The sequence below is a fragment of the Apis florea genome, unplaced genomic scaffold (assembly GCF_048593485.1).
Source record: "Apis florea isolate Af1SG1 unplaced genomic scaffold, ASM4859348v1 contig_2203_pilon, whole genome shotgun sequence".
In the NCBI taxonomy this organism is placed as follows: domain Eukaryota; kingdom Metazoa; phylum Arthropoda; class Insecta; order Hymenoptera; family Apidae; genus Apis; species Apis florea.
In genome coordinates, this window is record NW_028256543.1 from 359881 (window position 1) to 381864 (window position 21984).

General features: G+C 23.1%; 7 protein-coding genes across 25 annotated transcripts; 4 read left to right on the top strand and 3 right to left on the bottom strand.

The window, feature by feature from the left end:
• Positions 1 to 173: 173 nt before the first annotated feature.
• LOC100869716 (calnexin) lies at positions 174 to 5124 on the top strand. Of its 10 annotated transcripts, XM_086917561.1 has the most exons (11): positions 174 to 299; positions 454 to 639; positions 722 to 974; positions 1052 to 1347; positions 1409 to 2068; positions 2162 to 2302; positions 2440 to 2565; positions 2881 to 3003; positions 3196 to 3357; positions 3443 to 3539; positions 4866 to 5124. In XM_086917561.1, the coding sequence occupies exons 3-10, from the start codon at positions 731 to 733 to the stop codon at positions 3497 to 3499; spliced, it is 1809 nt and encodes a 602-aa protein (XP_086773687.1). In that variant the 5' UTR covers positions 174 to 299; positions 454 to 639; positions 722 to 730; the 3' UTR covers positions 3500 to 3539; positions 4866 to 5124. The 10 variants fall into 10 exon arrangements, with proteins under 10 accessions (XP_086773687.1, XP_086773690.1, XP_086773692.1 ...); XM_086917564.1 differs by lacking the exon at positions 2881 to 3003; XM_086917566.1 differs by lacking the exon at positions 2440 to 2565.
• Mtmr6 (Myotubularin related protein 6) lies at positions 4399 to 8298 on the bottom strand. 7 transcript variants are annotated; one of them, XM_086917554.1, is made up of 13 exons: positions 8206 to 8298; positions 7782 to 7895; positions 7493 to 7655; positions 7278 to 7435; positions 7038 to 7163; positions 6840 to 6974; positions 6565 to 6697; positions 6257 to 6483; positions 5907 to 6157; positions 5686 to 5826; positions 5485 to 5611; positions 5153 to 5419; positions 4399 to 5050 (listed from the first exon to the last, which is right to left on the bottom strand). In XM_086917554.1, the coding sequence occupies exons 1-13, from the start codon at positions 8227 to 8229 to the stop codon at positions 4907 to 4909; spliced, it is 2010 nt and encodes a 669-aa protein (XP_086773680.1). In that variant the 5' UTR covers positions 8230 to 8298; the 3' UTR covers positions 4399 to 4906. The 7 variants fall into 7 exon arrangements, with proteins under 7 accessions (XP_086773680.1, XP_086773683.1, XP_086773682.1 ...); XM_086917557.1 differs by having other exon boundaries at positions 7278 to 7400; positions 7734 to 7807; positions 8206 to 8291; XM_086917556.1 differs by having other exon boundaries at positions 7278 to 7400; positions 8206 to 8269.
• APC10 (anaphase-promoting complex subunit 10) lies at positions 8281 to 9617 on the top strand. The gene is made up of 3 exons (XM_003695317.4): positions 8281 to 8669; positions 8747 to 8999; positions 9075 to 9617. The coding sequence occupies exons 1-3, from the start codon at positions 8654 to 8656 to the stop codon at positions 9364 to 9366; spliced, it is 561 nt and encodes a 186-aa protein (XP_003695365.1). The 5' UTR covers positions 8281 to 8653; the 3' UTR covers positions 9367 to 9617.
• LOC105735970 (uncharacterized) lies at positions 9298 to 18166 on the top strand. 4 transcript variants are annotated; one of them, XM_086917551.1, is made up of 16 exons: positions 9298 to 9319; positions 9894 to 10013; positions 11387 to 11541; positions 11640 to 12587; positions 12643 to 13051; positions 13142 to 13581; positions 13670 to 13812; positions 13910 to 14169; positions 14366 to 14614; positions 14718 to 15064; positions 15210 to 15462; positions 15584 to 15818; positions 15888 to 16261; positions 16350 to 16637; positions 17257 to 17463; positions 18085 to 18166. In XM_086917551.1, the coding sequence occupies exons 2-16, from the start codon at positions 9944 to 9946 to the stop codon at positions 18126 to 18128; spliced, it is 4422 nt and encodes a 1473-aa protein (XP_086773677.1). In that variant the 5' UTR covers positions 9298 to 9319; positions 9894 to 9943; the 3' UTR covers positions 18129 to 18166. The 4 variants fall into 4 exon arrangements, with proteins under 4 accessions (XP_086773677.1, XP_086773676.1, XP_086773679.1 ...); XM_086917550.1 differs by lacking the exon at positions 18085 to 18166 and having other exon boundaries at positions 17257 to 17898; XM_086917553.1 differs by lacking the exon at positions 18085 to 18166 and having other exon boundaries at positions 16350 to 16442; positions 17257 to 17898.
• Positions 10067 to 11524, bottom strand: LOC116413866 (RWD domain-containing protein 2A). Its single transcript, XM_031917606.2, has 4 exons — positions 11379 to 11524; positions 10933 to 11165; positions 10409 to 10855; positions 10067 to 10345 (listed from the first exon to the last, which is right to left on the bottom strand). The coding sequence occupies exons 2-4, from the start codon at positions 11125 to 11127 to the stop codon at positions 10112 to 10114; spliced, it is 876 nt and encodes a 291-aa protein (XP_031773466.1). The 5' UTR covers positions 11128 to 11165; positions 11379 to 11524; the 3' UTR covers positions 10067 to 10111.
• On the bottom strand, positions 17041 to 20505 carry LOC105735976 (testis-specific serine/threonine-protein kinase 3). The gene is made up of 6 exons (XM_086917569.1): positions 20213 to 20505; positions 19814 to 19945; positions 19310 to 19613; positions 18428 to 18987; positions 18200 to 18289; positions 17041 to 18124 (listed from the first exon to the last, which is right to left on the bottom strand). The coding sequence occupies exons 2-6, from the start codon at positions 19907 to 19909 to the stop codon at positions 18056 to 18058; spliced, it is 1119 nt and encodes a 372-aa protein (XP_086773695.1). The 5' UTR covers positions 19910 to 19945; positions 20213 to 20505; the 3' UTR covers positions 17041 to 18055.
• Positions 19890 to 21872, top strand: RpS2 (ribosomal protein S2). The gene is made up of 3 exons (XM_012488865.3): positions 19890 to 20584; positions 20923 to 21271; positions 21355 to 21872. Exons 2-3 carry the CDS (start codon positions 20924 to 20926, stop codon positions 21847 to 21849), a joined length of 843 nt encoding a protein of 280 aa, XP_012344319.1. The 5' UTR covers positions 19890 to 20584; position 20923; the 3' UTR covers positions 21850 to 21872.
• The last annotated feature ends 112 nt before the right edge of the window (positions 21873 to 21984 follow it).

Here is a 21984-nt window from a genome sequence, read left to right on the forward strand (position 1 = left end):
TAATATCTATTAATTTTTTATATATATATAAAAAATTATTTAAAAAATCATAGTATTCAAAAATTGGATTAATAAATAATAAATTTTTTACCTTTAAATTTTATAATTTTCTTAAAACAATTTGTAGAAATATAAATTATTGTTTATTAATATTAAAATTTTTTTTATTCTAGAAAATTTCATATTTTATAATGGGAATCACTGTAACGGGATTTTAGAGTACGATGTTCAAAGGAAACGGTATATTACATGAATAATCACACGTCAGAGGATATACGAATGAAAAAATTTTCTTAAAGGTCGATTAATTTTTCTTTAAGTGAAAAAAAATTCATAAGAAAATTAATTAAATTTAATTTTAAAAAAGAGTTCAATTGACTCACCTTTTTATTTCATTATTTCATCGGCTATTAGCTACAAGATTTTATTTGATAATTTAATTAATTATATTAGGTGGAACTATTTTCTATTGTCCGTCTCGTTTTTGGCATTGTTGCTGCTTTTTGGAACGCATAGCCGCAAACATTCTTGTCATATAATTTAATTATTATTTATTATTTAATTAAGTCATCTACGAGGTATTGTAATTTTTCTTTTCGTATCGTTCACTAAGAAATCGATGCTCGTTGTCTAAATTCGGTAAGAAAGTTAATTTTATTCAGCTTTATTTTACAATCAATAATTTTCATTCAATATCAATTTCGGCATTTTTTATTTTTAGGAATATGAGATGGCCAGTTTTATAGCGAATTTAGTTATTTATTTATGTTTGTTGTGTAATAGTATTAATGCTAATGAAAGTGATGATAATAATGATCAAAATGTAGCATCAAAAGTAGTATATAAGAGACCTGAAATCACTGGTTTTGTATATTTAATAGAAACATTTGATAATGAAGAAAAGTTTAAAGAACATTGGATTTTATCTGAAGCTAAGAAGGATTCTACAGATGAGGATATAGCAAAATATGATGGTTAATTTTTTATTTATGGTTTTAATTGTATATATATTTATATTTTATCAAGATTATAATATATGTTATTTGGATAGGAATTTGGTCTATAGAAGAACCTAAAAAGCATGCCCAAGAGGGAGATCTAGGACTAGTTCTTAAAAGTAAAGCCAGACATGCTGCTATATCTACTAAATTATTTACATCATTTTATTTCAATGATAAACCATTAATTGTACAATATGAAGTGAATTTTCAAGATGGTCAAGAATGTGGAGGAGCTTATTTAAAACTACTTACTTTACATCCAGAACATCAAGATTTAAAAAAATTCCATGATAAAACTCCTTATACTATAATGTTTGGCCCTGATAAATGTGGAAATGATCACAAGGTAATAAATAAAAGATATTTATTTTTATAAAAGCATTCTAAATTGTTTTTCTTTAATTTAGCTACATTTTATCTTTCGACACAAAAATCCTTTGAATGGTTCTATAGAGGAGAAGCATTGCAAAAAACCAAGGGAACGTTTGGAAGATTTTTTCAAAGATAAGCAACCTCATCTATATACTTTGATCATTCGGCCAGATAATAGTTTTGAAATCAAGATTGATAATAAAATAATAAATTCTGGATCCTTGCTGGATGATTTTACTCCACCAGTTAATCCACCTTTGGAAATAGAAGATCCAACTGATGTTCAACCAGAAGACTGGGATGACAAAGAAAAAATTCCTGATCTATCAGCTATTAAACCAGATGATTGGGATGAAGATGCTCCAGCACAAATTGTTGATGAAGATGATATTATGCCTGAAGGATGGCTTGAAGATGAACCACCAATGATACCTAATCCTGATTCTATAAAACCTGATGATTGGGATGTTGAAATGGATGGAGAATGGGAACCTCCAGAAATTCCAAATCCAAAGTGTGCTGATGCACCTGGATGTGGATTATATAAACAAAAAATGAAAAAAAATCCTCGCTATAAAGGCAAATGGTCACCACCTTTGATTAATAATCCAAATTATAAAGGCAAATGGAAGCCAAAATTAATACATAATCCTAATTATTTTAATGATGAACATCCATTCCAAATGATGCCTATCGTATGTTTTCATATACTATTTCCATATAATATTTCCAATAATTTTAAATATAGAAACTTCTATGTATTAAATATAAATATATTAAATTTATAGTTTGCTGTAGGTTTTGAACTTTGGTCAATGTCTACAGACATCCTCTTTGACAATATTGTTATTACTCATGATGAAGAAGTAGCAAAATATTGGGCTGATAACACATTTGAAGTTCGTCGCGTCCGAATTGCAGAGGAAAGTGTAAGTGATTTTTTTTTATTAATCAAATTAGTAATTAATTTAATTTTTATTCAACTTAAGTTTATCAAGAACTGATAATGAAATTAAAAAGATCATTATTTATATGAAATGCGATACATGTACGCTATACTATACAGGTAACTTTATGGGGTCGAATATTGAAAGCAACAAATTATAAACCAGGCTGGTGGGCATTGTATTTTATATATTGTGCAATACCAGTTATATTATATATTTGGTATCTACTAAAGCAAATCCATGAGGTATATTTTGTGATTTCAGATTTACACATCATTCACTTTTTCTAAGATTGGAATGAAAGTGTAACATGATAGCTTTTATAATGCTCTATCCTTCTCATAACATATCCATATGAATCTTTTTCATAGTATTAAAATTATATATATTATAAATGTTTAGTTATATATTATATAAAGTAGCATATAGTATGAAAAATTAAGAAAAAAAATTTTTAAATTGATTAATTTTTAAAAAATCAAATTGTAAATATGGTACTTGGATAAAATTTGCTTATGAATCTTACATATGACTTGTAATTTTATAATTATTTTATATAGTGGAGTATATGGCGTCAGATTGGTACATTTACTGCAGAACATCCTTGGATATGGGGTATATATATAATAGCTCCTGGCTTGCCCATATTGCTAGTAATATATTGTTGCTGCTTTGCTTCTCAGGTATAAAAAAGTCATTAGTTTTTAACTATATATATCCATCCAACTATATATAGTAATTATATAAAACATTCATATTATGCTAATTAGAATAGTTTACTAAAATTTATTTTTTATTTTTTGAAAATATTTAAAAATAATTTTTTTTTAATATTTCATATTTTTATAAAATATAAAAATCATTAATTTTTTTAGGATAAATACGATTTAAAAGATGATGATAAACAACCTTTAGCGACAAATGAACAAGTAGTATTGAAACAAGAAGAAACAGAAAATCTGCCACCTAATACTGAAGTAGAAGAAGAAACTGAAAAACTGAATGAAAATGAAGAAATTATAGAAAGTGAAGAAAATGTTAGTTAAATTTTTTTTTCATTATATAATAGATAAAAAAATAAGATAATTTAAGAAATTTATTTTAATTTTGAATTGCTTTCAGAATAAACCAGAAATAGGTGGTGATGGACCACGGCGAAGAAAACCAAATAAAGAATAGAATGAATTAAAATTAAATGAAATGAATTCGTACTACTAAGGTATTTATGTACACTTACATTCCACTTGAACACTTGCCATTGTGAACATTAGAATTTTTTCAGTATCTAATTACATATAATATAATTCACTAGAATCCAGATTTTTATCTAAAAATTATTTAGGTATTTTTTTGATTCTCATGTGTGTAATTTTTTATTAAGTCATATTTTTTTAGCAAAGTAATTGTCACATTGAAGCATGTTACTCACGTGTATGAATGATACAAATACTTAAAAAAAAAAAAGCAAAAAGTTTGTAAGAATGATATTTGATGTAATTTATGCTATTATAATATGTAGCAATGTAATTTTTGTTATTGTACATTAAAAAAAATGAAATAATAGAATACATTTATTAATAATTTCTGTACAATAACAAAGCACAGATCATGTATTCTTTCTTAACCTTCTTTTGATATCATTCAGTCATAGATAACAATAATATACTTAATTTTAAATTTTAATGTTGCTCTTCATATAATAAAAATTATATTTATTATAAAATATAAAATACAAAATTATATTAAATACTTTAAAATTAAATAGCCTAATTTTTATTGTTTATTCAGCTATTAATAATTTCAAAATGTCAGTTAAAAGTTAGTTAAGAAAGTACATGAATCATGCCATGTTTAACAATTTTTAATATGTAATCCATAAGAATTTGTTAATATTATCAATTACTGTTTTTCATAGAAATTTATAATATTACTCAATGTAATGATTTTTCTTAAAGAATGTTTCATTCCTTTACTATTATGTTAATAAACTGTATAATGTGAATGAAATAATTTGATGTATTATATCATATTGTACTATAATTATTAAGTTTTGGAATTATTTAAAAATAATGAATAAATTGTAAAAATTTCTCTTTTCTTTTATTCAATAAATTTTTTTTATTAAAAAATTATTAAAAATTAACAATGAAAGAAAAAGATTAAATTATTATAAATAAATGTGAAATATAAAATTAAATTAAAATTTTTTATTTTTAATTTTAATTTTAAAAAGTTGTTTATTTTTATCTCTAATTTTAAAAACAATATTTAGAAGAATAGTTGTTATGATACAATCTCATGTTGAATTATTAAAATAAAATTATAATTTCTTATGTGCATATTTTTTTGTTTAAAATGAATATATTTTACTTTGTATTAAATTATTGTACTAATATTATCTAAATAATTATATAAAATAAAAATATGTGATATACAATTTTTTGATACACAATTTCCATCAGAGTGATTTTATAATTAATATTACTATTAATTATTCCTATCTTTTAATATATTTTTTAATTGTCATATTTAATATATATTTTAGGTACAGATTACAAATTTAAATAAATATTTAAAGGAATCAATTTAAGGACTAGTAGAAGGAATATTAGAATTCTGCGTACATAACTTACAAGTAGGTACTGCGCGTTGTGAATGGTGTCCAGCAAGAATAGTATGTGCACCCATGCATCTTGTACATAATATTTCTCCACATGACCAACAGTGATGCTGAAGAAGAGAAAGAAAAAGAGAGAAAATATAAATTACTAATTCTAAATAAAATTCTTAAATATATATTTAAATATCTTTCCTATTTAAATATTTAAATACCTTCCTATTAAATGCGTCAAATGTTGTAGAGCATGTACATTCTTCCATATTTCTAAATAACTTCCAGTCTAAGGCAACTGTTTTTAGTTCATTTTGTAATTGATTAATTTTTAACTTACACATTGATCTTTCTTCATGATTTGTATTCTCTATGATAGTTTCAGATAATGGATCTTTCATATATTTATTATCGAATTTTAATTTCGCTTGTATCCCTCTTTTTTGGATATTATTTAAATTCAATATTGAATTTAAGGAATTGACTCTCTGTTTAACATTGTGATAGTAATATTAGAAATCTAATAAAAAAATAAAAATAACTAACTTTATACCTTCAAAAGAAGTTTAACATGATCTTCCAAACAACTGGTATGATCATGCATTATTAAAAGATAATCTTCGTATGTTTCTCTTGGATGAATACCATTCTCAAATCTGAAGTATAATCCTCGCCATAAACTGAAAATTACTTTTTTATGCAATTTTTAATTTATAGTGTCTAAATATGTAAACATAATAAAATTATATATTACGTGATGCATTGTGGTGCTAGTTTAGGTTGAAGAACAAAACTAGTATCTTCATTGAATCGATTACATTTGTATAAAGGATTTATATATTCATGCATATTATTTGCTATGTATCCCCATAGAGAGTATGTTCTTTCGGATAGTCTAAAAATAATTAAATAAAAATTAAATGATATAATGAATAAATTATTATAAATTATTATTTAAATTATTAAAAATAATACCTTAGAATTTGTCTTTCTTTTTCTGAGTTTGCTATAAAAGTACCATGTTGACAACTATGTACATGATCATGGAGAGTTATTAAGAAAAATTCATTAAATTGAAATTTATGAGGATATTGCAGCAACAATTGATAAGTTGCATCAATAAACTGTGTAAAAATTGGTGCTAATTCTTTATTATCACAGTTAATATGACCACAACGATCACTAAATTTATGTCCAAAAGCTAACCAATCTTTTTCTATCAAAGCCTAGAAATAAAATAAAATATGTATTTCTATTTTTGAGAAATTAATTATATACACCATAAATTTAATTACATTAATTTATATCAATGAATTATATCTTACTTGAAAACCTTGAATTGTCCTATAATATGGATCCAATAATAGAGCACTTAATGAACATACTTGAGCAGTGCGATCCCAACCATCACTGCAATGTACTACCACACTAACTCCATTTGAAACTGCTCTAGCAATAAACCAAGCAGTTTCTAAAATAGATCGTATATGTTTTAACCATCCACTGCTTTCCAAATTATTTAAAAATGTAGTCATTGATGTCATTCTTTGTACTAGATAATAATTAAAAATATCAAAATAATAAAAAATTATAATTCGCATAAAAATTTTGAAATATTTATACATATGCTTACAATCTATTAATTTATTTAAGCTCGTTCTCATTACATGAATGTTTTCAATACCAAAAAAGTGAAATTTTATATTATCATAAAAGTTCTCATTTTCGTATCCTTTTCCCGTAGCTCTATTAGCAAAGGCATTGATCTAAATAGATAAAATAAAAAATTAACTTTTCTTAGAAATTTAAGTTGAAATTGAAGTTATACAACTGAAACAAATTTTACAATAGCTTATTGAAATAATTTTTAATTATAAAAATATTTTAATGGATATTTAACAAACTTACTCGTGGTCGTGTATCTACAACATACATGTATTTAGAATTATTATTTGTACGCAAAATATTGTACATCATTTGTTCATCCTCAGGACATCGTGCACTAAATCCTGATAAAGGTTGGCTACATCGACAAATAACAGCCTATAAAATATATCATTTATTTAATCTGTTAATTTTTTTGTAAAGTTTTCATTTAATATATACCTTATTGGAATGTAAATATGTTAAAACTGGTAATCTTCCTCTACTTCTAAACTTTGCACTACCTATTAAGATGCTATTGGCACATGTACTAGGTACATATAAATATTTTGGATAAGTATCGCAGAGCTAAAAATTAAATGAATAAAACATATTTATAAATCTCATATATATATATATATATATATATATATTATATATATATATATATTAAATATATATTAATTATAGAAATTAATATACTTCATAATTTGTGTTTAAATATGTTAGAGACCATTCTTCATTTGGAACACCTTGTCTTTGAAATTCACTTTGCACATTAAAAAAATTCCATCCTGCATGCTGTGGTAAGGTGTCCTTATTTGCCTGATAATGAAAACAATAAAGATCTTCTATACTTACTGAAAAAAAAATTTATGATATTAAACAAATTTTTTAAGTAAAAAAATATATATTACCTGGACAAGATAACTTTGATAAGGTAAGATATATATCATGGCAATCTCGCTCTTTTGGAATGACAAATGTTACAATATAAAAATGTTTGCATTTAATGCACAATGGACAACCTGTTGTAGTTAATGGTTGTTTTTCTATATTTGCAATATGAGTATATAATATCTAAAATAAAAAATATTAAGAATATTCACATTAATTGAAAATGAAAATGAAAAATGAAAAAAATAAATATATAATTACATTAAATAATTACAATTAAAATTTAATATAACTCATTTATTATCATACCCAAATTTTTTTTTTCCCATTTCGTTCTGTAAATATAAGATGTGTTACTGTTAAGTAAAGAGTACCAATAGAATGATTGTTACTATATTTATCTAAAATTCTGACGTTTTCTACCTGAAATCATAAAATTTGCATTTATAATGACAGATGTCATAGCAGCATTATATATTGTTCTGACATTAATCATCTTTCAAAGATTTCAATAAATATATACTTTAGGAATTTTATTTATTAAAAATAAATGTAAAAAATTTTTTGATTATTTTTATATAATTATATAAACAATTTTTTTTTCATTGATATCAATGTAGCGGCTAGTAAAACATATTGATGAATAATATATTAATAAATATTTGAAATTATGATTTAAAATTTATTCATGAAACAATTTTGCTATATATAAGACATATATTCATTTTGATACCTTTGGAATCTTTATTTGATCCATTTCGTTCCGTTCTTTTTCAATTGTTTATTCCTGACCATTTGATGAATTATAAATTGAGTACCACTGTTCTATTACTGCAGTGTTTCTCTTTCATGCGCTTTCATTAGACAATATAAAACAAAATACTTCTTTTGACATTAATACAATTTAGTCAATGATTATGAAAGTTGTTATATGTTTTATATGAAAAAATAATATTAATATTAATATTAATTATTAATTATTTCTTTATATTTAAAATTTTTTATATATCATAGATGGCAGCAAAGGAAAAAACATTATATTTTTAAAGATTATTTTATAAGTTTCGAAATAAATATTACTATATTTATGTATTTTAATATTTACTTTAATAAAAAATTACTTAATTTAATTTTAGATTATTAAAACTTTTTAATTAATTATCTAAATTTTAAAATTAACAATGAGCAACAAAACTGGTAATATGAACATATGATTTTCATATAATATAATTATCTATAATTAATTATTTGTTCTAATAATTTTATTTTTTTAGGAGAGATAGATCCTATACAAGAAGAACTAGCAGGTCGTGTACGAGAAGTTGGAAATCATGCAATTTGGAGTTTATCTAGTTGTAAACCTGGTTTTGGTGTAGATCAATTGCGCGATGATATCACGGAAACTTATTGGCAGTCTGATGGACAACTTCCACATTTGGTAAACATTCAATTCAAAAGAAAAACAACAATTCGTGATATATGTATATATACAGATTATAAGCTAGATGAAAGTTATACTCCTAGTAGGTAAGAAATTTGCATCTCTTATTACAGTTACAAATAACAAATTTTTACTTAATTATTGCTGTATCATATTTTTAGAATAAGCATCAGAGCAGGCACAAACTTTAATGATCTTCAAGAAATAGAAGTCATGGATCTGAATGAACCAAGTGGCTGGGTTATTATTCCTATAAAAGATATAAATGACAGACCTATTAGGACATTTATGATACAAATAGCTGTAATAAGCAACCACCAAAATGGGCGGGATACACATATGAGGCAAATTAAAGTTTATAGTCCAACACAAGATATTCTTGGACCACCTGCTTCCTATATTGCAGGTCAATTTCTTACAAATGAATTTTTGCGTTATGCTACAGTTAGATAAAAAAATAAATACTATTAATTTCTTACTATTACAAATTTGATTTTTAATTATCATCTCATATATTGTTATTTTATTTCTTGAATATTAATAAAATATTCATTAAAAATTAGATGAATAAAAATCTATATAAAATTATATATTATATATTTGTACATGTATTTAAATTCAAATTAATTCTATTATGAAGAATGAAAAAAATATAAACATACAATGTTTGTCTTTATGTACCTAAATATACTTAAGTATATATACTTAAAGACTTTCCTTTTATCTATGATTTCTAGTTATGAATCAATACTCTAAGTAAGAATTTGAATAGAAGATGTTGAAATTCTTGTTTATTTTAATATTAATTAATATTACAACATGTGATAGACATACAAAAGAAAATTACTTTATAAATACTGCATTTAAATATACTTCCAATTTCTTTGAAAAATTGAAATTAGACTATGGTATAAACTTCTTAATAATAATATAAAGTTAAAACATTATTTGTGTATTATATTTGGGAATTTTATTTTTAGCATCAAAAGATTTTAATAATAATACATTGTCTAAAATTAACAAAAAAATTATGGAACACATTAAAAATGCATCGAAAATAATTTCTTTCCGTTATAAAAGAGAATTATATTCTGAAAGAGGTAAGCATATATATATTTAGAAATTTTAGTTTTAGAAATAACAAGTATGTGTATTTCTTTTATAAATATGTATTTATTTACATAATAATATTTATTTATTAATCTTGTAGTTGAGTAGATTTACTACTAATACCAAACAATTCTTTAAATGCATATTGCAATGTATGTTCCATTAAATATTTTAATAATTGACCCATATCATTATGACGTCCTGAACTATTAAATGATATCTCTTGAAAATTGCTGAATTTACGCATTTCATCAATGTTTTTACAATCTTCTTCTCTCTCTTCTAATTGTAATAATATTTTCTGCCAATTCATTGATTTTATCTAAAATTTTTAAAATCATGAAAATATGAAATAGAAAATTTATTAAACTAAAAAAATTGATACCTTTTGCCAACAATAGACACAATCTTCTAAAGCACCTTCTAAACAAATTACTCCAGGTTTTCCTGCCAAACAAAAACCTGTAAGGCAATTTTCTTGTGCTAAATCAATTACTTTCTTTCTTTTAAATTTACTATATATATGATGACTATAAATCCAATATCTGGAAAAATTTGTAGATTTCTCATGTTCTTTATTCTTGTTTTTATTATTGAGTTCTTTATCTTTATTTTTATTAGATTCTGTAAGATAATTTTCACCATTATCCTGTAGCCATGATATTAATATATAAATGCAAGGTTCATTCTCCTTTTGCTGCTTAAGAATATCATTTAATGATTGGTTCAAAAGCAATTGTTGGCTTCGACTGAGAAAGGAACTTCTTGCATAAATCTCTGGTTTTTCTTTGGGATAGTTAGATGATAAACTAATTAATAATTCTATTGATCCCTGTGAATGAGCAAATTCTTCGTTTCTAATATAGATATTGATATATTATAATGATTACAATATTTTTTTAATCTTACATCATTTAATGAAATTTCAATCGAATATTCCAATTTTTGAGGCACTTCGTTCATAGGATTCTTAATGAACTCATTAATATGAGCCAATACTCCATGATCGCCAATTACTAATTCTTTTGGATAAACAGATTGTAATGCTTCCAATTCATAAACTTGAGCTGTTAAATTTTCACTTATTTCTTCGTACGTGGACATATTGCACGTTGAAACATATATATATAGAAGTTTATAATCTAAAAGAAAAATTAATAATAATAAGAACAGTAATTGACCATAATATTTAGTATTATTACGACAATAAAATAAAATAAAAATGAAATAGGTTCAAAAGGTTATGGGAATCAGTTGATACCAAACACATGTATGTAAACAAGTAAATCGATTATTAAATTGTTAAATCGATAATAATCATTCGTATTAAATCGAATTTAATTTTAAATTATTACCTTTACAGATGGTATTAATATACTTAATGGATTTCAAGACATCAATAAATTAAATTTTGAAGATGTTCAAGATATAAATTTCTTTTCTTTTCAATATGAATTTGAAACAATGTGGTTTGTTGTAATTTTGGATACTTCCAAATTATCTTTATATCAAATAAATGTAATTATTACATTATTATTATATATTAACTTTATTATTTTTATAATCAACATGAAAATATTGAGTATTCTTACTTAAATTATTTAAATTAATTTTAGAATGGAAGTTTTTACAACATTAATGATTATTTTGTACGAAATGGAACACAAATAATTGTAAACAGTTGTACTTATGGAGCCCTTTTTATAATTCAAAATCAAAATGGACCAGTACTTATCTTAAGTTTCACTAAAATTTTAAACAAATATTACCTGCAACAAATTCAGGATCTTGAATTAAATAATACGACGCATTTATCGATATGGAATGGAATGAATCAATTACGCTTAGCCATTGTTTCTCATTCAAATATTTCAATTTATACTTGGTTTAATAATTATTTTGATCTAATGCAAATCATTAATATTAGTACAAAAAAAATAATTCCTTTTCAAAGTAAAGGATTCATGTATTTAGCAGTAACTGGATCCACCACATTGATTTTTAAATATTTTTTAAAATCTAATAAATTTTTAATCATACAAAGGTTACCATCAAGTCAGGATGTCTCTTATTTTCAATTAAATAAACAGCATTTCATGGAATATTTTTTAACTTTATCAATGAAATCTTCTATTATTATTTATAAAGAATTACACAATCGTTTTGTACCATTTCAACAAATTTCTTTTAGCAAGATTATTGTACCAATTATTTCAAATAAAGCTATTGTAATTTTAACTTTACATAAAGACACTATAATAGCTTATCAATATGATGGTTGGAAATTTATAAAAATAAATACAAAATTATTTGGAATTATTCAATATAATCCAATAATATTATATGGAAAAGAATTATTATTAATTAAAAATAAAAATAATAAATGGACATTAAAACAATTACTTTGGATTAAAAAAAAATCTTACAAAGATTTACAAGAAGATATAAGAATATGGAATTTCAATATCAAGAACAAACTTCAAAAAATAGCAAAAGAAATTCCAAATTTTAAGAGTCCCATTAAAATTTTGAAGGGTCATATTGATCAACTTCAAGTTCACAATGTAAGATCATTTGAACTTAAATAAAATAATACCAATCTAATATTTTTGTTTACAGATAAATGAATATAACTTTGAAACATTGAAAAATGTATCAAAACAGTACAATAGATTGATCAATAAATTTCAAGCACAAAAGATTATTATTAATAAGTGGCATTCTAAAAATTTAATTATTGCTTCATTGCATGCAAAAAAAGTTCAAATAAAATGTAAAACAAATTGTAAATTCAATCGATTATATGTAAAAGAAAATCATAATTTTCTGTTCAAGTTAATAATGTCAAAAGATAAAAACCAACTATTGAATTTTAAAGAATTAAATATTAAAGAAATAAAAAATTGGAAATGTCCACTTTTAAGTCTTGCAATAAAAGATATTATTATTCACAAGTTGATTAATGGAATATCTTTAAATTATTTACAAAAAAATGCTTTGAAAATAATTAATGATCAAGAAGTCTTTGGTAATATATTTTTTTAATAATTAAAAAAATACTATAAATTATAAAATAAAAAATATATGTTAAAAATAATTTATGATATATATATTTTAGGAAAGCATATTTTTATTAATATGAAAGCAATAAATGTTTCTATGCCACTAAATATTGCTACTTATTTTACAAATCAAGAAATAAGATTAAAAAAAATAAAAGTTAAACAATTAAACTTAACAACTGGTGCAATTTTATTACCATTAAATAATTTATTCACAGTTATTAATTTCATTAAAACACCTCAATTAAAAATAAAGAATAATATTTCTTTAAATGGAAAACAAACTGGAAAAGGATCAATAAGATTAGGACCTGTAATAGATATTACTGAATCCATGAATTTATATAATAACTTCAGTTTAGAAAATGTTAAAATTGAGAATTTGAAATCTATAGATTTAATTACCAAAATAGGATCAATCAAAAATATTTTAGCAAATGCAATAACTTTATATGATAATGTACCAATATCTTTAATTCTTTCAAGTGAAAAAATGGTGAAAAAAATAATATAAATTTTTATTAATAAGATTTTTATAATATATTTTTATAATAATAATTAAAAATAATTGAATTTTAATTTAGAAATGGAACAATATTACACTGCAAAGCCCTAAGAAATGGATTACTGTGAATTTTCAAAATATTAGTGTTATATCAGGAAAGAAGCATATTTTTCATAATGTACAGATAACAAAGTTTTCTTATGACAATTTAAAATTTGCACTGTATGTTTATTTAATATTTATAATTATAATTAAAATTATAATTAAAAATTTAGTAACATAAAATAAATATACTTAAATAACATTTTCTCATTTAAAGGAATAAGGATTTATTCTTAAAGGACTCAAAATTATGTGCCACTTTTATTTTTGCATCAAAAATTAAAACTTTATTTTTAACAGGGAATAATATTACTGTACAAAAATTAATCAGTTCGCATGTTTTTGGAAATATAGGTCTATATTCTATTGATAATTTAACAGTTTCTTTCAACCCTGTTTTATCTGAAAAGAAATACTGTCATAATGTCATTGCAAAAAATATATTTGCATTACAATTGAATAATTTAAATTTAACAGGTAAATAATAAAAAAAACAAAAATAATTTTTTATATACTATTATATTAAATATATTGTACATAAAATATAATATTATTATTATATTATATTTATTAATATATTAATATTATTTTTATGTTCAATATTATAATTTAATATTATCAATAGCTTATTATTATGATTTTTATACTAATAATTTATTGTTTAATTATACAGATTTGAAAAGACTTATAGATATATGGATTGAACCTAATTTTCTTAATACTTCAATAAATACATTAAACTTGATAACAAATATTCTTCAATCACCTTTTCAATTTTATATAGAATTGCCTAAAATAATAAAAAATATAATATTTGAACAAAATATTCGTGTAAATAACATTAATGGAATAAATTTCAGCAATTTCTTATCAAATACTATAAAATTTAATGATATGGTATCTGTGCAAAATATAACATTTCGTAAGTTATGAGCTTTCTTTTTTATTCATTATTTCATATTTATTTTTATACATTTATTATTTATTATTATTTTAGTTATTTAGTTATTATAATTCTATTTTAGGTAATGGTATCAGTACAAATGATATATATGTTTCTCATCTTCCATTCAATTTGATAAACATAAAAAAAGATCTTAATCTTTATAAAAAAAGAATTTCTGGAAGCTTAAAAGCAAATACAATAAATTTACCATATGTTTTTAAAATCATTGGAAACAAAACTCTAGTTGATATTTCCATTATGGGATCTGTAAAATTTTGTTATGAACCAATCATAAAAAGTATAAATGATATCAAATTAAAAAAATTATCTTCAGAAATTTGGATGGTAACAAATACTACAACAATACTTCATGGAAAAAATATGCATTTTAATGATATAATGATAAAAAAATATGTTGTTTTAAATGTAAGCAATAAAATTAATATATATTTTATCTTAATAATACAATAATATAAAATAATTAAATTTAATATAATTAATAATTTTATATTAAATTATTAAATTGAATATAAAATATTAAATATTTAATAAAATAATGATTAATTTTTAGAATTTAACAAATACATTAAGCTTCAAAATGTGGAACAATATTTTAAAATCTATTCTAAGTAAAACAAAGTTACAGGAAATAGAATTTCCTGCATCTTTTAATGATATCAAAATTTCTAACATTGTAAGTTCAAATATTTCAATTATAAAATCTTCATTATCAGATTTCAATAATATATTTGAAAGTTCTTTGTTAAAAAATAAAGATCAAGAAGTAAAGACAAAGTGGATATTCAATAAATTAAAAATTTCAGGTAATAATAATTAAATTAGTAAAAAAAAGATATTTAATTTTTTATATAAAAAATTAAATATCTTTTTTTTACTAATTTTTAAATAATTATAATAAATATTATACTTACAAGATACTTACAGGAAACTTGCATATAAAGCAAACAATTAATAATCTATATCTTAAAAGTGATGTTATGAGACATAATTCTAAAGAAAATATTGTAACTGGAAAAAAAAAAGTTTTAGCTTTGATAGTTGAGAATTTAAATGGTTACAATTTTAATAAATGGACAGCTAATGCTTTAATGCAAACAAAAAAGGATATAATCATCGAAGGACGAAAAAAATTTAGTATCGTTACATTCAACAATATAAAGTAATGAATAAATTTAATTTACTTATCATTAATTATTAGCTTAATAAAAATTAATATTTGATTATATAGAATGTCTGGAACTATAATGGGCTGTGCTATAGAAGAGGTATTAAGAAAATCCACAAATCAAATAATCTATAGCCAAAAAATAATTCAAGGTTTTATCAATGCATCTGAATTTATTATTAATGGCTTAATAAATGATGTAAATTTAACTAAATTAGTATATCATCAATTAAAAAAAAATAATCCTCTTCAAATAATAAGAACAGGAATTGAGTTACATAATAGTTTAAATATTATTGGAAATCTTACAATCAAAGGTGTTTATGAAAAGTCAGAAATGAAAATTTTTGACAAAAATTACTCAAATGCCCAAACCATTATTAAAAGGATGAAAAGATTTATAAGGACAGCAGAAATAATTAATATAGCTTTACGAAGTATTTTTTCATTTTATTCATTTTTTTTTTTTTTATTAAAAAAAATCTTTGATCTTGGATATTTTAATATTTGGTTGTCAATTTACAGGTCGAGCAATTTACATAAATAAATTAGAAATTATAAATGACACTATCGATGCTTTTAATAAATCTATGATCATTCAATATAATGCAATACAATGTAATTCCAAAAAGTTTTCTTCATATTGTATCAGTAAATATGCAAAGGAATTAATTTTTCAAACAAATATCGGCAATTTTATATTATTAAAGTCAATAATGATGGACGAAAAAGAATTCATTGTTCTTGTAAAATTTAATTCTATATCCATATATTCATTTATTAATATAGGAAATAATTTTGTTCATTTAAAAGGTTTATATACTTATTTAATTTTAATTTATCAAAATGTGTATCTTATAAAAATAATTTTAACTCTCATTCGATTGAATCACTATTTAAATATCCATAACTTAATTTTATTTTCGAATTATCTTTGAATATTTATAATTTTTGATTTGTTATTGAAAAATATATTGATTTAATTTTTATATCAATGCTCTTAAAAAAATATAAAGATTAATTTATATAATCTTATAATATATGATATATAATTTATATAATATTTATATAATTATAATTTATATAATTTATATATCAATATATAATAAATAAATATTGTTTTTTATGTTTGAATTTCTTTAAATTTTAAGCTTTTATTTTTTAAAATAAAATAATGTAAAATGTCATAAATAATACTATATAAAATTAATACTAGTTTTTTAGAAAAAGAGGAAAATTGTGTAATTTATTCATTTACATACAAAAAATGTACAATTTAAAATATTCTCTCGAAATAAATATAACATTATTTTAAATTACAATTGAATGCGTGCATAGTATATAAATGCTTTACAGATTGTTATTAATAATCTAAAAATAATAAAAATAATGAAAAATGATAACAATGTAATATATTTAATTAAAATTTCAGATTTATATTTTCCTAACATAATGGATGCGTTTGTAGAACAAAAGTGGCATGGATTTGGATTATGGATTATTTTGCGATTGATCTCACAAACTCTGGTATTACTTTATCAACCATGGGGAGATATACAACAATATATTTTGCCTGTTACGGACGTATTTTCAATAAATAGATCTCCAAATGATCAACTTTTGTTACTATTATCAAATGGTATATGGGATCTTGAAGGATTAGCTAATCCTCGTAATATCATTGAAATTCCCCTCAAAGGAAAAATAAAGACTGTTGTTGATAGATTCAATTATTATGTAAAGTGTATTTCAAAAAATGAAACAATTTTGATGAAAGCTCGATATGTATGAAATTGATTGTTAAATTAATTCATTGTAACTAAACACAATTGAAAAATTTTAACAAAAACTTATGTTAATCATTAAATATTTTGATGATAATTTTGATATTTAATATATTTATAAATAATGTAATATATTAATAATTATCATTATGTGAAGAAGTATGATAAGTTATTTCGTTAATTCTGAATATTTTAATAATAATTTGGAAGTTTAATATTTAGTAATTAATGTATAATTATCATTATTTAGCCTAGAATGTAATAAAATATTTTTCAATAATTTTTCAAAATTGTATAAAAGTATTAAATCCCATAATTGTAGAAAAGTTTTTACAACAATAATGTGTTGTTTTAAATTATCAGATATCAACTGTAATAAATTTCCAATAATTTCAATTTTATAGAAATTTATAAAAGAATCCAAATTGTTTTTTAAACATTCTTCAACTAATTATTATTATTATTACGTTTATTAGCAAAATACGGTCCAGTAGCAACAGTGGTGGACATCGTCATCTGAGAAACATAAAAAAATTAAATATATTTTTTATATTAAAAAAAAACATTAATAAATTGAATTAAAATACAAACTCTTGCCGCTTTCTTAATTACGGTAACATCTTCAGGTTTTGCCTTGGGATCTGCATTTGTCTTTTTCTTTTCTTCCACTTTAAATAGTTTCTATGAAATGAATATTTTTTAATACATTACATAATTTAATTAATTAAATAAAAAAACAAAATTAAAAATTATTGATTTAAAACTAGAAATGTTTATGCAAATTTATATTTATATTATTATTATTATTAATATTCTCACTGGATCTTTCGCAGAAAATTTCTCTTCGAACTTTTTTTTCTCTTGCATTGCGTTATTAAGAGCTGCTTGTTCAGCGGGTGTAAGAATTAAAAGTCTAGGATCCATAGCGATCCACTCGCTGTTGATGACCTGATCCATCTTCCATCGTTTTGAGACATCAGGTTCTAGGAGACGAGCTACCAATTTCTTCACTTGATCGCTCAAAGTTTCTGCAATCTTACTGCGAAACTTCCATTTACGGTTTGTTTGTTGCTCATACAATCGTTTGATATCAGTATCATCGAATGGCATCGATTTATTCAATAGAATATACAAGATGACTCCGAGGGACCAAAGATCTGCGATCTTTGGATTATATGGAGATGCACGAAGGATCTCCGGAGCGGCATAGGATAAAGAACCGCAATAGGTATCGCTCATAACACGCTTACCTCGATTATCTATTACGTAACGAGCAAATCCGAAATCAGCAAGTTTTACATTAAGATTCGATGTTAAAAGAACATTTTCACATTTCATATCTCTGTGAGCGATCTCCATTTCATGTAAATATTGAAGACCTAAAAAAAAAAAAATAAAATTATCAATAAAAATTTATTAAATTATATAAAATTATATATAATTCAAAATATAAATTATACTTTCTTGAAATATATAGAATAATATTACATATTTATTTTTATTGAAATAAATTATTATATTTTTAAATAAAGAATCATTAAAATTTCATAAATCATATGAAATTAAAATATTTATATTTATCAAATTAATTTAAATGAAATTTGATAAATATAATTTTCATTATAATATATTCAAAAATATATTTTTAGCTTTCATTGTTATATAGAGTTTTCATTGTCATTTAGAGATATATTATGGTACCAAGCGCAAGTTGACGAAACCATACGCGCGCCTGTCCTTCTGCAACCGCACCATTCTTCAAAATGAATTCTAGGAGATCACCATTTTCAGCATAACGCATAAATATATAATACTTAGTACGTCTTTGAAATATGCTATGAACATGCACTACATGAGGATGATTCAATTTTACTAAGATATCAAGTTCTCGAGGAAGAAATTTTCGTACAAAATCCTTAGGTGCTACTCCTGTATCTATAACCTTACATGCCAAGGTACTATTTTTGTCTGGATCAGATTCTGGTTTATACTCCGCCAGATATACCTACGCGAAATAACGCGATGAATTTTATGTAATATTAATTGAAGAAAAATTGAAGAATTTTATTTCATAATAGGATTCAAATTTAAATATAGAAAACGACTTTACCGACTGAGATGAAAAAGAATTTGAATTTTATCATCTTTTTTATGAATTGGTTACCGTATCATTTTATAATATGATTTATGAGATGGTTAATTAACCTTTGCGTAAGCACCTTCACCCAGCTTTTTTAAGAATTTATAACCGCGAGCGAATAAAACTGCCTCCTCGGATGAAGTCTGACTCAAACTCGTCATGAGATTTCACAATCCACAAGTGACATCCTACTGGTTCTATTACCATAACTTATAATTAATTATTTCATTTTTTGTTATAAAAAAAATATTATTATTTAAATATTATTATTTATTAAATTTATATTTCTTATTTCATTTCTATAATTTTATCTTATTATTTAATAATATATATCATGATGGTTAGGTAATTGCTGATTAAAATTAATAAAAATTAATATTAATAAAAATTCATTTCAAATTACTAATATATTTTATAACTATTGTTATATTTTGCCATAATTTAAAATTATTTTTTCCACTTACTTTTATCTACCAAGCAAGATTGTAATAAAATAGTGTTTTGATAGTGAAAATACCAATTATTTAATCATTTTATCTAATTAAATATCATTAAATATAAAGCATGATAACAAAATTTATGTCCATTCCTACTTTATATTATTTTACATCTGTGAAATAATTTGTTAAGGAATTAAAAAAGGGCAAAAGAAAGTAAAACGTTAATTAGGGAATAAGTTGAATAAAAACTAATAGTTCGTGTTTTATTAATATGTAATTGAAGTTTAAATAACGGATGTGAAACTAAATCGAGATATATCGACATCTTTAACATGCTAACTTCGAGAGAATTGATCAGTCTTTCTTCCGTAATCATAATCAGAAGAAAGAAGTGATGTAAGTATAGTATAGTCATTTTTTAAAATTTTATTATTAAAATATTCATAAAGTATATTTGATGTGCTCTTATAATTATTTAAGATTTTATCTATTGAATAAATATTATGAAAATCATATTTTTTATTTAATGTTTAAATATGTCTAATAAATATCAAAGGCACGTGTTTTGAGGTTAAAAAATATCTTTGTTAGATATTTTCATTTTCTATCAAATAATTAATTATTTTTTTAAAAAAGTTATGTGTTTTTTAAATATTAAATGAAAAATAATTTTATTAAATACAATTTTATAGTTTTTTAATAACTATGAAACTTTTTTTGTTAATTTTGATCAGAATGGCGGACACTGCTCCAGCCGCGCGTGGAGGTTTTCGTGGAGGATTTGGTTCTCGTGGAGGAGGTGATCGTGGAGGTCCGAGAGGTAGAGGTCGTGGAGGTAGAGGACGAGGTCGTGGACGTGGACGTGGTAAAGAAGATAGTAAAGAATGGATTCCAGTGACTAAACTTGGACGTCTTGTTAGAGATGGAAAAATTGAATCCTTGGAACATATTTATCTTTTTTCTTTACCAATCAAAGAATATGAAATTATTGATAAATTTCTTGGGGTTGAATTGAAAGATGAAGTATTGAAAATCATGCCTGTACAAAAGCAAACTAGAGCTGGTCAACGTACACGTTTCAAGGTAATATTATATTTAAATAAATATTATATATAAAATTATTAATCCAATAAAAATTTAACTAATAATTGATTTTTATTTTATAGGCTTTTGTAGCTATTGGTGATTACAAAGGTCATATTGGTTTAGGTGTAAAATGTTCTAAGGAAGTAGCCACTGCTATCCGTGGTGCTATCATTTTGGCTAAACTTTCAGTTGTGCCAGTACGCCGTGGTTATTGGGGAAATAAAATTGGTGATCCTCATACAGTACCCTGTAAAGTTACTGGCAAGTGTGGATCAGTTCAGGTGCGTCTAATTCCAGCACCAAGAGGTACAGGTATTGTCTCAGCACCTGTGCCTAAAAAACTATTACAAATGGCTGGTATCGAGGATTGCTACACTTCAGCTAGAGGATCCACATGTACTCTTGGCAATTTTGCTAAGGCTACTTATGCAGCTATTGCCAAGACTTATGCATATTTAACACCAGATCTTTGGCATGATCAAGCACTAAGAAAAGCACCATATCAAGAATTCGCAGATTATTTATCTAAGAATCACAGAGTTGTGGGTGGACAGAGACCTGCTGAGGTTGTTTAAGCAATAAACCTCCATGCAAAGTATCCAATTGAAATTATTTCCCCTTTTTATTTCCTATTCCTCATTTTTTAATTAATATTATATATTCATATAGGGAATTATATAGGTATTTTATAGGTAATATATTAAGCACAA

Excerpts from the sequence above, each read along its gene's own strand:
- RpS2 (XM_012488865.3), top strand. The coding sequence starts at position 20,924 with ATGGCGGACACTGCTCCAGCCGCGCGTGGAGGTTTTCGTGGAGGATTT. Across the intron at positions 21,272-21,354 it reads GTCAACGTACACGTTTCAAG|GCTTTTGTAGCTATTGGTGA; the intron begins GTAATATTATAT and ends TTTATTTTATAG.
- Mtmr6 (XM_086917554.1), bottom strand. The coding sequence starts at position 8,229 with ATGGATCAAATAAAGATTCCAAAG. Across the intron at positions 6,698-6,839 it reads TTGTAGATACACGACCACGA|ATCAATGCCTTTGCTAATAG; the intron begins GTAAGTTTGTTA and ends TTATCTATTTAG. Across the intron at positions 5,612-5,685 it reads CTAGCACCACAATGCATCAC|TTTATGGCGAGGATTATACT; the intron begins GTAATATATAAT and ends AGTAATTTTCAG.
- LOC105735976 (XM_086917569.1), bottom strand. The coding sequence starts at position 19,909 with ATGACGAGTTTGAGTCAGACTTCATCCGAGGAGGCAGTTTTATTCGCT. Across the intron at positions 19,614-19,813 it reads GTGAAGGTGCTTACGCAAAG|GTATATCTGGCGGAGTATAA; the intron begins GTTAATTAACCA and ends TATTTCGCGTAG. Across the intron at positions 18,988-19,309 it reads GTTTCGTCAACTTGCGCTTG|GTCTTCAATATTTACATGAA; the intron begins GTACCATAATAT and ends TTTTTTTTTTAG.
- LOC100869716 (XM_086917561.1), top strand. The coding sequence starts at position 731 with ATGGCCAGTTTTATAGCGAATTTAGTTATTTATTTATGTTTGTTGTGT. Across the intron at positions 2,069-2,161 it reads CATTCCAAATGATGCCTATC|TTTGCTGTAGGTTTTGAACT; the intron begins GTATGTTTTCAT and ends TTAAATTTATAG. Across the intron at positions 3,358-3,442 it reads TTATAGAAAGTGAAGAAAAT|AATAAACCAGAAATAGGTGG; the intron begins GTTAGTTAAATT and ends AATTGCTTTCAG.
- LOC116413866 (XM_031917606.2), bottom strand. The coding sequence starts at position 11,127 with ATGTCCACGTACGAAGAAATAAGTGAAAATTTAACAGCTCAAGTTTAT. Across the intron at positions 10,856-10,932 it reads TTGAAATTTCATTAAATGAT|GGATCAATAGAATTATTAAT; the intron begins GTAAGATTAAAA and ends GCTCATTCACAG. Across the intron at positions 10,346-10,408 it reads GTGTCTATTGTTGGCAAAAG|ATAAAATCAATGAATTGGCA; the intron begins GTATCAATTTTT and ends TAAAAATTTTAG.
- APC10 (XM_003695317.4), top strand. Across the intron at positions 9,000-9,074 it reads GAAAGTTATACTCCTAGTAG|AATAAGCATCAGAGCAGGCA; the intron begins GTAAGAAATTTG and ends TCATATTTTTAG.
- LOC105735970 (XM_086917550.1), top strand. The coding sequence starts at position 9,944 with ATGGAACACATTAAAAATGCATCGAAAATAATTTCTTTCCGTTATAAA. Across the intron at positions 13,582-13,669 it reads TTCTTTCAAGTGAAAAAATG|AAATGGAACAATATTACACT; the intron begins GTGAAAAAAATA and ends ATTTTAATTTAG. Across the intron at positions 15,819-15,887 it reads GTTACATTCAACAATATAAA|AATGTCTGGAACTATAATGG; the intron begins GTAATGAATAAA and ends TTGATTATATAG.